Source organism: Phalangium opilio, unplaced genomic scaffold, assembly GCF_054372755.1.
Source record: "Phalangium opilio isolate 3A_F unplaced genomic scaffold, DU_Popi_V2 ptg000014l_1, whole genome shotgun sequence".
Classification (NCBI taxonomy): Eukaryota; Metazoa; Arthropoda; class Arachnida; order Opiliones; family Phalangiidae; genus Phalangium; species Phalangium opilio.
In genome coordinates this window covers 5,435,424-5,450,224 of record NW_028324149.1, presented here as the reverse complement: position 1 = coordinate 5,450,224, position 14,801 = coordinate 5,435,424, and the positions used below count along the sequence as shown (strand labels likewise).

At 37.7% G+C, this 14,801-nt stretch overlaps 2 protein-coding genes across 4 annotated transcripts in view; one reads left to right on the top strand and one right to left on the bottom strand.

Annotated features, from left to right (window-relative positions):
* Positions 1-14,801, bottom strand: part of LOC149705328 (DNA (cytosine-5)-methyltransferase 1-like) — a 358,139-nt gene that overhangs the window by 88,999 nt on the left and 254,339 nt on the right. The window contains exon 6 of one of the 3 annotated variants that reach the window (XM_089865597.1): positions 13,051-13,181. The exons of the other annotated variants lie outside the window; for them this stretch is intronic. Coding sequence (XP_089721723.1) covers positions 13,119-13,181 — 63 coding nt within the window. The 3' untranslated portion in view covers positions 13,051-13,118. Of the gene's footprint in view, positions 1-13,050; positions 13,182-14,801 lie in introns of those variants that run through there. 3 annotated transcript variants of the gene reach the window in all.
* Positions 1-14,801, top strand: part of LOC149705343 (DNA (cytosine-5)-methyltransferase 1.L-like) — a 74,805-nt gene that overhangs the window by 39,263 nt on the left and 20,741 nt on the right. The gene's annotated exons all lie outside the window — the stretch shown is intronic.

The window sequence follows — 14,801 nt, the reverse complement described above, 5'->3', positions numbered from 1 at the left end:
CTATGGCTTCCCTGGATGCCTGGATGCAACAAATTTGTAAGATGTTGATTATCTGTCATTACTTTAAACCACGCCTTATCATAACCACACCCAGTTACAGCACGTAAATGAAAGAAATGTTCTCTTAACCTTTTTAACTCAAAGGACTTATCGTGGCGGAGGGGGACTGAGTTCGGTGTGACGGTTCGGGAGTTCCTTGGGTTCGCCCTTGTTTCAGACCGTTCCTTGCCCCATTCCGTGAAGGTTTTGCTGGGCCGCTTCGCCCCCGCCCAGGTGTTGCCATGGCTCGCCTCCGCTATTGGCAACCCTCTAGGGGTCGCGATACACTATTTTATTGGGCCGTATGGCACTGTTGTGCTTGGAGAGAACTCACCCGTCCCCTCGAGTCTTCTGCTGCCTTAATCCTTCCCTGTCACCAAACACCTCCTGACTGGGCTCGCCGCTGACGGTGTCCAGCTTCTGTCACCTGCTCAAGTGGCGTTTGTCGGTCCCACTGGCCGATCCCGTGTGCCATGGTTCCGCAGGTTCAATTTGGAATATGATTAGGAGGGGCGCTGATTAGGCCCCCAGCTAGGTGTAGCGCCTAATCAAGGGTTCTGACATACAATTATTATTATGAAAAATCTTCAGGATGACGATGAATATGTATGAAATGCTAGAGATTTGTCTAAATTCTAATCTTAAACAACACTAGAATGTATAAACCCCATAGTAAATCATATTCTCTAATCAACATGTTGAGAATAACAGCTTAGAATAACTTTTCTTTCTATCAGAATTTAGGGCAATGATTTTCATGTTGCCATTTTTAAAGATGGCGTCGATAATTTCGACTTCGAGATATCCATTTTTTGTTTTTTATTACGTTAATGATAATCATCTATTCAAAAAAGGAATTTAAAAAAAGGAATTTCAAAAAGATTTATATATTTTATAAATATTTAGCATTTCCAGCAGTCATTTTCGAAGATGGCGAAAAAACCATCAGTAGCACGGCTTCAATATTCAAGTGCGATGTTTAGACGGTCTTAAACATAATTATTACCAATTTTCATAATTTTTGAACCATATACGGTATCTATATGACATTGATGGCGGCCATTTTCCAACATGGTGGCCAAACTATCTGATTAATGTCTTCAATATTTTACTATGAGGTTCACACAGCTCTGATTGTAATACCTATCAATTTTCATAATTTTCCGACAACATGGTGAAATATACTGTACCTAGCATTCACGGCGGCCATTTTCCAATATGGCGACCAAAATATTGAACACAATGCTGTAAAGTTTTGCTATGATGTTCATGTGGTTCCAATCATAATGAAAACCAATTTTCATAATTTTTGAAGAAGAACGTGAAATACATTGTAGCTGTAATTCACGGCGGCCATTTTCCAAGATGGCGGCAAAAGCTCGCGCTCTACAGCAGGGGACTTTTAGTATATTTTTTGTTGGGTCAAAAACAACACATGTACCTATTTTCATTTTTATGTTCAAATGTTCTAGGTCAAACCCTAAAAGTCCTGGGCTATTATATCATTTCAGTGGCGTCGCCAGGGTCTCGAATTTGGGAGGGCTAAAGTATTATGTTTCAAAACACATCTCTTTTATCAGGAAACCCTCTTGTCTATAAAGCCAATATTAGTGATTGGGACGGTGTAGGGTAGCTATGCCATAGAAAAATCATGAAAATAGACTGTTACTACTGTGTACATACGCTCTAGATAATATTAATACGAAATAGTGTTTCTTTGATAATTTCACTTTCATACAGTAAAAACTTCATTTCACCCCAACTGAATAATTAGGAGAGGCTTTCGGTAAATATAAGGGGGCGCTTTTAAGAAATTTTAGGAGGGGCTTCAGATAATTTTAAGGGGGCTCAAGCGCCTCCAAAAAACCTCTGGCGACGCCACTGTATCATTTTGATGGAAGTTCTTATTACATGCGAGGGACGCCGCGGGTAACAGCTAGTTCAATATAATCCTAGATATGTACACATCAAACTTAGATCGAACTCAATGTAGACTCCAGAATAACTTATTAATTTAATTACAGGTCTTATAACTGGATAAACTGATGTGTTACTCTAATTGTAAACTGGAATCTTCAAAGACACTAAGGCACATGGAATTAATATTAATTAATAATAATTAACACGAAGCACATATTTAATATTATGATGATTCCTCTTATAAAATTATAATTGTAAAATTCGAAATAAAAAATATATATTCAGCATTATAACTAAATTAGTCAATCATCTTTTCTCCGATTTAAGTTCAGTAATTAAAAATACGCTGATTTAGAGCAATTTATAGGGTAGATTAGAAGTTTTCCATATCTTTTTGACAAGATTTTTTTTAAAAGATACGATTTTCAAGCAAACTATTTGGCAAACCATTAGAGCACTATGCCATTTATCAGGTTCGTAGCATTGATTTTAACCCTAAGCCTTGGTCTCCTCTATGATCATATCAAAGGTCCGCGGCTAATCCTTTTTATACACGCCATTTTCAATGTTTTTTTTTATTACCGATAGAGACTTATTATAGATGTCACTGTTTTCTGATTTAAACACCTCAAAATAAGTTTTACGTTGGCGTTTGCGTGTTCAAGGGCGATTTAAATCCAGAAACGTAAATGTAAACCGAATATAAATAGTTTATGTTAACGAGTTTTTAGTACGAACGAACGTATACCTCTATCCTTTTTACACGAGATATTTTATAGTTAAAATAGTCGAAAGGTAATAGAAATTATTTCCAAGATGTTTTCCAACAAGATGTTTCTCCTCTTTGCTGTGTTCACTATTGCCGTTCTCGTACTGGCGCAGTTGGCGAATTCAATTGGCGGTAAGAAAGCTTTAAAACAACCTTGGTTTGAAAATGCTTATAAATTTCCGTTGAACGGTCAATTTACTTACGAAAATAAGTTGAAAGATATGGAAACTTTGTTTGAACAAGTCACGTAAAAATATTACGTATTAGCTAGGTGTGGTTGGGGGTGGAAGGGCGTGTTAGTTTCCTATGTGCTAATGTAGTTCAGTATTCATGTTTTCTAATAGCGTTTTCCTTTGGGTCCTCGCGGAGCGCTCCCACGGAGGAATAAAACTAGGAGATCCTATTCTTCAAAAACAGTCTTTAACGAAGCTGGAAACTAAAAAGTGAAATGCCACTTTTTCATTAATCGCGTAAAAACACGGAGAAAACTTTTATTTTAATTATCTTTTACACACACCTTTTAATTCACAATGAAAAGGTAAAGGTAAGTGAATGTCATCTGTTTCATTAAGTGCATAAAACGTGGAAAAAATGTTAATTTTAATTATCTTCTACATGCACCTTTTAATTCGCAATGATAAGCCCTTGGTACGTGAAATTCATCTTTTTAATTAAGTGTAAAAAATACGAAGGAAACTTAAATTTTAACTATCTTTTACACGCACCTTTTAATTCATAATGAAAAGCTAATGGTAAGTGAAATTTTTTTTTCATTTTAAGTGCATAAAACCAAAGAGAATATACCAAGAGGAGCAGAAACTCTGAAAATAGGGACCGGCTCTGAATTTGGAGAAACTAGTTCCAGTTGTTCACGTGACCGTGTCGTCTGCTTAAAATTACCTTTTGTACATCAACGGTCAACCCAGACCCTTTTCCACGGTTCCACCACCAAAAATAAGCAGCAAACATAACTTAACCAATAAAAGGCGTCGATACTAAGCCAATCAACAAAAACAGGATCTAGTTACTCCAAAACCGTGGCCGGGGTTTTCAAAAGCCTTGTGAAAGGATAGACTTTCTGCTCCTCTTGGTATATTCTCTTCGATAAAACGCGGAGAAAACGTTAATTTTAATTACCTTCTACACGCACCTTTTAATTCACAATGATAAGCTTCTGGTATGTTAAATTAATCTTTTTCATTAAGTGCATATAAAAGCGTAGAAAACTTTAATTTTAATTATCTTTCACGCGCAAACTTTAATTCACAATGAAAAGCTAATGGTAAGTGAAAATCATCTTTTTCATTAAGTGCATAAAAACGGGGAAAAACAATATTTCATATACCTGCAGCATTAAGGCAAATTTTTAAACTTAAATTTGAATGACGATCTTGATAATGGGCAACCAAAGAGACCGATCAGAATCTTCATTTTGAAAAATAGAAAATAACCTCGTTTCTTAGAGATCTATCACAAGTCGGGAAAACCAAAATATTACCTCTCCGTGTCGAGAAGATTATATAAACTTAAGTATCCAATGAAAACGTCGACCTTTTTGCCCTCATCCTTTCCCGCGCTTTGCGCTTCCGCATTTCATCCTTACTCTCAACATTATCTTCCTCCATTTTACATACAAAAATCGAATACTCACAAAAAGAAGCGGCAAAAACCTGCTGGCTCTTTACAACCACTTAATTTGACTTAATATCCAACTTCCAAACACAAATATTTACTGGTAGATAAATTGACAACCTACAAGCAAAGAAAAATTCTCAAGAATGGCTCCCGCAAATTTAAAAGGTCTATTTTCAACTAGGTTTTTTTGAAATTTTTGGTCTAACTGTTATCTACACCTAGATGGTTTTCAGTGAAACAAACAAGGAGCATAAATACAATAATGGAAGCTTCAGTTTTATTTAAAACATGTAAAACAATTATCATCTCTGCAAATAGCTTACACATGTCTTTTTTACCAATGCCTAACCGTTTGGATTTTTCTAAAGCAATCTCAGCACCAAAAAATTCTAGAGGGCCGGTAGGCCCTTCTAGATAAGATCCCACACCCTCCCGTAATGTTAAATGAAAATTCACAGATTTTCGCCGATTTTCCCATAGGAATAACATGGGGTTTTTGGTGCTCCTGTACATCGAATCATTTAAAAACTAAAGCGAAGTTACGTTTCGGAATACTTTCAAATTAACAAGTAACTATTCAAGGTGTGCCTTTTTCAAGTTTCATGAAAATTAATTAAGTCTAAGTATGTTAATTTAATTAAAAATGTAAGTACCTCAAAAGATTATTCTACAGCAGACGACGCTAATTGTTCATTACTCTTCAGTAGACGACGCTAATTTGCCATTTCACCGCCTTGAAACTTTAACTTGATATTTTTCAATAAATATAACACTATATTTATTAAAAATTTCTCTGGCGGGTCTATTTTTCGTTTAATTATGTGTCTCGGTTGAAATTCTATACTTAAGATACCTTTTTAATTTATATTTTAGATGTTAGTTTCGACCAAGGCTTAAGTTGCCTTACTTAGGCCATGGATTTATAATGGAAGCTTACGCTTCATGGAAATTTCACTGTAGCCTTCAGTAAGGCATAAGGATAGATGGATCAGTGTTGGAAATAAGCATTTTTTTAAAACTGGACCTGTGGCCTAGGTATTTTAGTTAAAATAACTGGCCACGGTGCCACTCACTGTAAACGTACAAGGGCAGTGAACGCAATGTCATGGATAATTGTAATCGCAGAGTGGACTGTAAAAGATACGGATTTGATAGTTTAAAAATCGTGGCAGGATGTTCGTTTTGAAGTTGACTATTAAGCTCGGGTTCTAAAACGAATTGTGAGCCGTATCTTATAAGAATTAGTAGAAGTGAAAAACCATTTTTAACCTCGTCCTAGAAGTGAAAAATTTCGCATTTCAGGCAAAAAATTCTTTTATAATAGATTAATACAAATGCAGACTGAAGGAACAGATATTATATAAAAAAGGACTTCGTTTGCCCAAGCCTAAAAAGCAAAACGATAAGTTTTTTTTCCAGTTGACTGAAGCCCGGATATTTTATTTTTCTATATAATTTTAAAGACAATCCGTATTGTACTACTCTTTAGAATTTAATTCAATCTCCTGATTTTACTGCTAATGGATTTATTTCCTATAAATTAATTGAAATAAAAAATTACTTATCTCAGATTTTTCAACAATTCCATTTTCGTAAAATTTTATCATGTGGAATAGACTTTGTGGATGGTGGTGTTAGAAGCCAGTGTAAGTGCAGACTGGTGTCAATGTGGGATTGACAAAGAATAGAAGATGGTGGTGGTGGAAGCCAGAAAAGTACCAGACCGGTGTTCATATGGGATGGACGAAGACCAAACATGGTGGTGTGAGAACTCAAGTATAGATTAGCCAAAGGAGAGAAATCCAAATTTCTGTGAACTGTCAATGCGGTCCGGAAATTGGGAACACGTTTGCTCCGATACGCAAACTGCGAACGCGGTCACGTGGGTGTAACAACGGACAGACAGACACACAGACAGACACACCCCCCCCCCACACACACACACACACACACAGACAGACACGGCCGTTACAGAACCTCTCATGGACTACGTCACACGGAGAGGTAAAAAGACAGAACTTACTTTAAAACGTCCATATTGAAGGGTGACATCAAATTTCCCAGGTATTCTCCTATCATCTGCTTGCTGAGTCCTTTTGTGGAGATAAGAAATCTGGCAACCGCTTGCGCTGATCCATCGAGAAAACCATTTAAATTGAGGTAACGAATACTTCGTTCTGGTTTCTCACTGAACAAATTCAGTCCGACTCTGTATTGTCTTTTTCTTTGGAATTCGGAGACTTTAATACCGGGGGTCACCGGGATGCCATCGTGGGGAGTATGTAAACCGGGAATACCGTACGAATGGCCCGGATAGTTCATCATTTCCGGGTTGGGCGGAGAACCGCAATAGCCGACAGCGACGGTTGTACCTTCCAGACTGTCTTCGCTGTTCTCAGAAACATTGCTCAAAGGTTTGTCTTCGGCTAAACCGCTGTTGGAACACTGTTCGGCTAGGACCTATTGGGAAGATAATTGGACGTCGTCGATTAAGACAAAGGTCATAAGATATGTTCCATAAGTTTGTCGCTGGTTACAAACTGGAGCTTGTCATGAAAAGACGTAGGCGAACGTCACTTACTAGAGATTTTCGTTTCCAAACTGGGGAAGCATCAACCATACAGTAGGTCTTCTGTCGTACGGACGATTCAACTCCTGGTACACCACCTCCACTGCCAGTTGTATTGCTACCCGTGTTACTGGAATTTTCCAGTTCTAAGGCGTAAACTCGACGGGACAAACATTTCTCGCCTTTGGACGCGTTGGCAATGTCCTTCAATCGTTTCACCATACGGTACTTGCGGAAAGCGCGTTGAATGGTCAAAGCAGCGTGATGCTCTCTCACACCGTCGTACTTTCGTTCCTCCTCCTTCGACATCTCTTGGTCAAGTTTTATCGTTTCTTGACTAGCTTCTTTAGTTTTAGTTTTAGAATTGAGTTTGAAAAACCCTTTCCAATGGGAACACCGCGCCTGCTGAATAAATTCATTGTAATGGTGGTTACCGGGACAATACAAAAACACTTAGTACACAGATATAAATAAAATTACCTCTTTCTTCGTATCTCTTGGTCAAGTTTTATCGTTTCTTGACTAACTTCTTTAATCGTTAATTCTGAACGACTTTTCTCACTCGAAACAGTCCTTGGAATGATAATAATAATAAAAATAATAACGATACTTTGTTTAGAATAGACTTTACGATTGAATCTTCTTCAAACAACTTATTCGAAGATATCGTTAAGACATCAAAATTAGGCTTAGGTTTTAAATTTGTATACGCCGCGCGTCTTATAAATTCACGCGCCTTTTCATAAATAGGCTCACGTGTTCAAATCGCGCGATTTAAATTCGCGCCAAATTTTCCCGCGTATTTTATATTATAGCGATTTCCACTGACTGCACTAGAGCACTCTAAGTGCACTCTCGGCGCGTTTTCGTCCGCCACTGGGAACACGAGTGCAACACGCGCCCAGAATCGCGTTTTCCACTGACCCCAAAAACTGCCCGAGAATTGCTCTTTCGTGCTCTGAAAAATTCGACGGAGCGACGGTGCTCGAGTATGACGTAATAAAATCAAAATGGCGGACCACGCGGTATCTCATAGAAGACAGGCTCTCGCTTATGCTTATTTCTGGAATCATCTTCTGAAAGTTCTGAAGATGAAGAATACGAGGTTTTATGATTACTTTAAAGATATTACGCCTCGTCCTAAAACAATAATTATGTCAGAGAGGTTGTCGATCATTACTCAAAATAGATTTTTTGTAAATTAATTGAAATGTTAATTCTATTAATTGGTTTCAGCCCATTTGCGTCAAGATATACACACTTAATTACAATTTCGTCTCAGGCGCCAATTTTGATTATTCAGAGCGCACTCGAACCTCTCGATCGTGTTCCACTGACGAAACTATTCTCTCCAAAACTCGCTGAGGGCAGTTACGTCATCCTAACCCTGAGAGCACTCTTTGGAGCAGTCAGTGGAAATCGCTATTAGTTCCGAAATTACGTATACAGCGCACCTAACGGAAATTTTAGCAAACAAACTCTACGAAGCCAATGATTCCCAACTTAGTGTAGGCATAGAGACTTAAAATAAATGCTCAAATTTTAATCGTTTTTAGTTAATAGTTATGATATGAGAATAAATCGCAAATATTGCCAACCACCTATTCAAAATTCTATAATAAAAACTCATTCGACTTAAATTTTAACGACAAAAATAGTTCAAAACCTTAATAACATTATAAAGATTAATTATAAGGCTTATTTTTAATAATAGAGGTATAATTATTCTGATTAATTCGGAATGGAAAAAATTAGGTTTAGCTAATTCAGTGTGGGAAATAGCACACTTCCTCTGGTCCAAAACCAGTTTATTAATTGCTTGGACTAGTTTTTTAATTCAAAAAGTGGGGCTTACTGGTCCTCGGGACCAGTTTATTAATTGCAAATCTATAAGAGAACAAAGCCTGGGACCAGTTTATTATTTCGGACCCCAGGGGGGTCACTGGTCCCAAGGACTAGTTTAAAAAATATCCTTATTTCCCAGAGGCGAAATAGCCCGGCCTCATTTTACGTCCGCCCTTGTATTTTGAAAGGGAGATTGGGACTATGGCGCGCGAATACTTAGGCATCTTACGCTTTCTCCCTAATAAACTAGACATCACTTCTTGATCAAAACACTTTCGTTCTTTTCACATCCGACAACGGACCATTTCAAGTCATTTAATTAATATATAATGCTATTGACACAAGTTCATAAGATATGTTCCATAAGTATGTCACTACCTATACTTCTTAAGGGGGAGGACAACTGACCTAAAGTTCGAATCTTTTTCAAACGATGGCGCTCAGATCTGCGGGGAATAACACAATTCTATCCCCCGTGTAGTAGGTATTATAGTGGATATTTAGAAGTTTTCCTTCTATAAACCATCCCTGTACCGGAATTCAGTTAACTATTTATTATTATTCAACGCTATACTAACGCCGATAGAAATAACTGTCATGAAGGCTTTAATGTATTGTACATAAGGTGAGACGAACCTGATCTCGCATCTTTGAAAAAGGGGAAATTGTTTTTTCCAAGCGCGGTTAAGATTACCAGGTTTACAGGTTTAAGTTGTTCGCCGTACAATGGTACGCCCTTTTGAATCAGGGCGGCTCCCTAAAAGTGGGGGAGCGCAGCAGAAGTTAATATGTTAAACAATATGCACGAATGTTACACTGTTTGTGGTGGCAGCGGGGAACGGAAGCCTTGAGATCTACCGGTCCAGAAAATGCGGTATGGATGAGTCGGGGTGGGCGCGTCGCCAGGCTTCGTTTTTGGTCTACCAGGTCATGAGGATGGCCCGAACGGCGTCGTGGTCCCAAACGGAGCCCTCCAGACCCAGGACGACTTCCAACGGGCTACCACGATTGACACGGCGCCAATGGGAGGTTGCGGAGGAGGGACACGTCTCTGGACACGCCATTAGGACGTGAAAGACATCTTCGTCTTGAAGACCACAGAGGCGACAGGTGCGCTGGTAATCGCCGAAGTCGGCGCGGCGGACACCCGTAAGCAGGGACCAGTGAAAGGGAAAGGGTGTGCGTTACTGATCAGGGATAGATAGCGACCTGAACAAGTGGGGATGTTCACCTCGACATTTTTCATTAAGGGGGAAGACCACTGAAGAAAACCCAAAAGAGTTCGAGTCCAGTGTTCAAAATAATAGCCCCATACGGATAAAATTTTACTCACTTGTAGTTTAAGCCCTCTCCTAGCGATTAAAATAGTTTTCATTATTTTTAACTCAATATCTAAGTCAGAATATTTTTTCCCGCTGGTGAAGTTTTGGCTGTAGTTATTCAAGACCAGCTCTTACAATTCAATACCTAATTTTTTGCCTATTATGTCATTCAAAAGACAATTTTGAGCTGTATCGATTAAAAAAAATTTCAATTATATCCGCCCACCTGACCTGTGAACACCTGAGAATGTTACGGGAATTTTATCTTTGGATAGCACAATTTCTTTCATTGACCACCATTACGTGAATGGTTTGCCCCTCGCGGGACACCGTTACCCCTTTTCCAATAGAAACGCTTGTAATATCTGTAAAGTTTTTTTCTTGATACTACTATACCTATAAAACTAGAGCTGTACTTCTCTTCCCTATTGAAAGTACATTTAGTATAGCTTTGAAGGCACTGAAGTATTCATCTGAAACATGGTGACATTTAAGAGGGTCTAAACTAGGCCTAATGCAAATAAATGTAGCGCTATTCGAAAGAAGGGATAATTTGAGCGTCAGATGAGGTGTGAGTCTTGCTCCTAAAATGTACACGTAGTTTACGGTTAGTGAACCTTTGCATCATTTTAATACAGTAATGGCAGTGCTGCGTATGCAAACGTCATGCTCTTCTCTCTTAGCTCAGTGTCATCCCCCTACTGGGCGCGTACAGTATCCCCTCTTACAAGAGCAAGCCCAGATGGAGGGATACACAGTCTACGCCCCTCTCTACCGCCACTAGTAGTCAATTTTGTTACAACGAGATCAGTTTTTAGCCGCATCGTATGATGAACATCTACGATGTGGGTCTTAGTTTGACCTGGCCTGTTGGTGGTGGTGGTGGTGGTGGTGGTGGGGGCGTCGTGAAAGAGAACTGCCTTAGACAGTATAAAATTTTTCGGTCGTCATTGAAGGGAGAGTGAATGGGAGAGAATTGGGGTGAGGTGATATATTTCGTTCCTGTATTTTAAAAGGAAGGGAATTATAATTGTTAGTTTAAGCATTGGATTTATTTGTACTAGCTAAGTTAAACATTGAGAATTGTATTTTACGTTTGCTCGATATATTTAAAGCGAGAGAGAGGACTATGGTATTGCCTTAATTTAAATCGAAGGTTTAATACTCCCTTTAAAATTCCGGTCACCCGTGGACAATAAGGGTTTCACGCCATCAATCATCCCGATCCCCGATTTCAAAATTCAAAGAAATGGAGGGGGATATTTAAGAAGAAAAAGCAAGTAAATACCGACGTTATATGTAGAATGGTGTTTATTATTAGAATTTCTCCTCAAATCGAGAAGAATTTTAAAAGAAAGTCCGAGCGGGCAAGAATTCTAGAAGCGCGCTTTAGAATTTTTTTTAGTTTCTCCTTAGCTACAAGGTATCAATGGGATTAATAGTTTTACCTGAGTAGTAGTGGTAGTAGTAGTAGTATTAGTAATTTAGTAACGGGCGTTGGCGATATTTGATTCTCTTTGCCAAGCAGCCATTGAAAAATTATTCCCTCTGACCGGTATATTAGGGGATATTTCACTAGAAGTATATTTATTGTAGTAGGGATAGCGAGAGTACGTAAACGATGTGGCTTAATTATGGGCTAGACCATCTTGTTAATTTATTTAGCAGCAAAACTTTTCCTAAGACTTTATATCGCTAACCAACTTCGAAATTAAAATGTATATGGCAACAGAGTTAAGTCTTCCTTAATCACCCCTAAGAAAAAAATCAAGTTAATCGAAAAGAAAAAGACCACCAAGTAAAGTTCTTAGTCGCAAAAAGCGCCATCGACATTATAGGAAGAAATATTACGGCAATACCAAGTATCAGACAACGACCACATCTCTTTTCGACGCCAGACCGTTTGTGAGCCAAACAAAATGTAGAGAGGAAGGCTAGCAGTTCAGTTTCACTCGTTACTTGACTAACTCGGCTAATTTCAGAGGGCCTGACAACACTGCACTGCAGTTAAAGCTGAGAGAGGGGGAGGAAATAACTCTAGCCCTTTTAGTGGAAGCTATCTATATTTAGAATAATAAAATAACATAAAAATTGCTTTAAATTAATCTAAATCGATTAAAACTGGTTGTATGACCATTTCTGACTCCGTTTAATTATTAAAAATCATTTAGTAAAGTAAATTTTATTTTAACACCCGGGAGAGGGTCAGTGAGGCCTAATTTCAAGTAGGATAAACTAGAATTTTGTTGGTGATAAGCCGAAATCCACGAGCAGCAAAATTCTTTGACGAAGCGAATGAAGCCTTTCAAAATCGCATTCACAGTATCCCGTATTAACCCCTCCCTCGGTAGTTCTGTACAACAAAAGAACTTCAAAATCTCGCTGCGGGGGCCAGCCGACCAGTTTTACCTTTTCCCGTCGTTCCGCCAGTCTTTATACCAGCATAGAAGGAAAACTTCTACATAGTATGAGAAGTTCAGAGTTTAGTCTATACCCAGATAGGGTGCCCTCTAGGAATTAACTATTGAAGATGTCTAAATTTGAAGTTTTTCTGGTGCAGCTCTTTTATTAGTGGACGGATTTAATTGAAAATTATTTTAATCGATACAGCTCAAAATTGTCTTTCGAATGACATATTGGACAAAACATTAGGTATTGAATTGTAAGAGTTGGACTCGAATAACTACATCCAAAACTTCACCGGCGGTAAAAAATATTCTGACTTAAATATTGAGTTAAAAATAATGAAAAATATTTTAATCGTTAGGAGAAGGTTTGAACTATAAGTCAGTAAAATTTTATCCGTATAGGGCTATTATTTTGGGGACTGGACTCGAACTAAAACGGGCTATTTTGATTAGTCTTCAGTTGTCTTCCCCCTTAAAGGACACGTGTTACTGGGTTGAATACGAAAAAGTTCAATGGACGGAAGCGCTCTTCCATGTAAGATTCTCGTCTCTTGATTTGAAAATCATATTCCTCAGGTTGCGTTCGTTAATTTATATGAACGAGATAATACTCAGGGTCCAGAGAAACAGTTCTTATTTAGGCCATCTTTCTTGCCAAAATTACCAGCTTTATTCTAAAAATCACACACTTGTTTCGATCAGGGATAGATTTAATTTTAGAAGTAGGAATGGGGAACGGTTAGTATTTACTTCAGTCCGACTCATAGCCCAGTAAAAAGCCCCTCCCTCCAACACGTAACCAAAAGTTTAAATTATCTTATTGGTTCACTTAAACTACGTTTTGAAGACGTTGCTGACGGGGACGGCGAAAAATACGTAATTCTTTATTACCTCTGTCGCTATGACCCGCCTCTTCTTTCATACCCGCCCCCCCTGTCCCGTGAGGGGGGTCCGGGACTTTGACGCGTGCCCAGATTACTCTGTTCTCCATTCCAACTTCTAAAATTAAATTTATCCCTGGCTGAACTTTTTCAGTATCGGTTATCTCAATTCCCAAAAATGATAAGTGGCAACACTTTTCGCTATCATAAGTATATGGTAGAAGTTTACATTCGGTATCATAAGTATATGCTAGAAGTTTACGTTCGGTATCATAAGTATATGGTATAAGTTTACATTCGGTATCATAAGTATATGGTATAAGTTTACATTCGGTATCATAAGTATATGGTATAAGTTTACATTCGGTATCATAAGTATATGGTATATAAGTTTACATTCGGTATCATAAGTATATGGTATATAAGTTTACATCCGGTATCATAATTATATGGTATATAAGTTTAAATTCGGTATCATAAGTATATGGTATATAAGTTTACATTCGGTATCATAAGTATATGGTATATAAGTTCACATTCGGTATCATAAGTATATGGTATATAAGTTTACATTCGGGATCATAAGTATATGGTATATAAGTTTACATTCGGTATCATAAGTATATGGTATATAAGTTTACATTCGGTATCAAAAGTATATGGTATAAGTTTACATTCGGTATCATAAGTATATGGTATATAAGTTTACATTCGGTATCAAAAGTATAGGTATAAGTTTACATTCGGTATCATAAGTATATGGTATATAAGTTTACATTCGGTATCATAAGTATATGGTATATAAGTTTACATTCGGTATCAAAAGTATATGGTATAAGTTTACATAGTATATTTAGCCACATCGTATTTTACATGCAGTATCATAAGTATATGGTACATTGCTTCCATTTTTTTGTGCCCAAAATAAAGAGTGAAAGAAAAAAGCAGTCTTTATTGCTTCAAGCAGGGAAATCGTTCTATGACTCAGAAACATCCACAGTAAACTTTCTCTGGGGTTGGGGAATTTTTCATGCATTCCGCCGCGTAGATTGTGTACTTAGGTTAGTCATAAATCCAATGAATATGGATCACCGTGATTTGTCATTGCTTTCGACTTGTTTAGAACTTCAGTACCGTATTTAAATATTTGTTGCTATATTCATGAGTGTATATACATTTTTCATACATTTGGCTACGAGATTCGAAATCTCATTGTGTCCTTAGGTTATTCATATATCTCATATACCCGATGAATATGGAATAGCCGTGATTTGCCATTCCTCTCAACTTCATCAGTATATTGTTGAAGTATTTATTTCTATATTTATTAGTGTACGACTTACTTCATTGGATTTTCCCCCTTTTTATTATTTATTTACTTACTTTCTCTGAAATAGCTTACAATTTTGCATA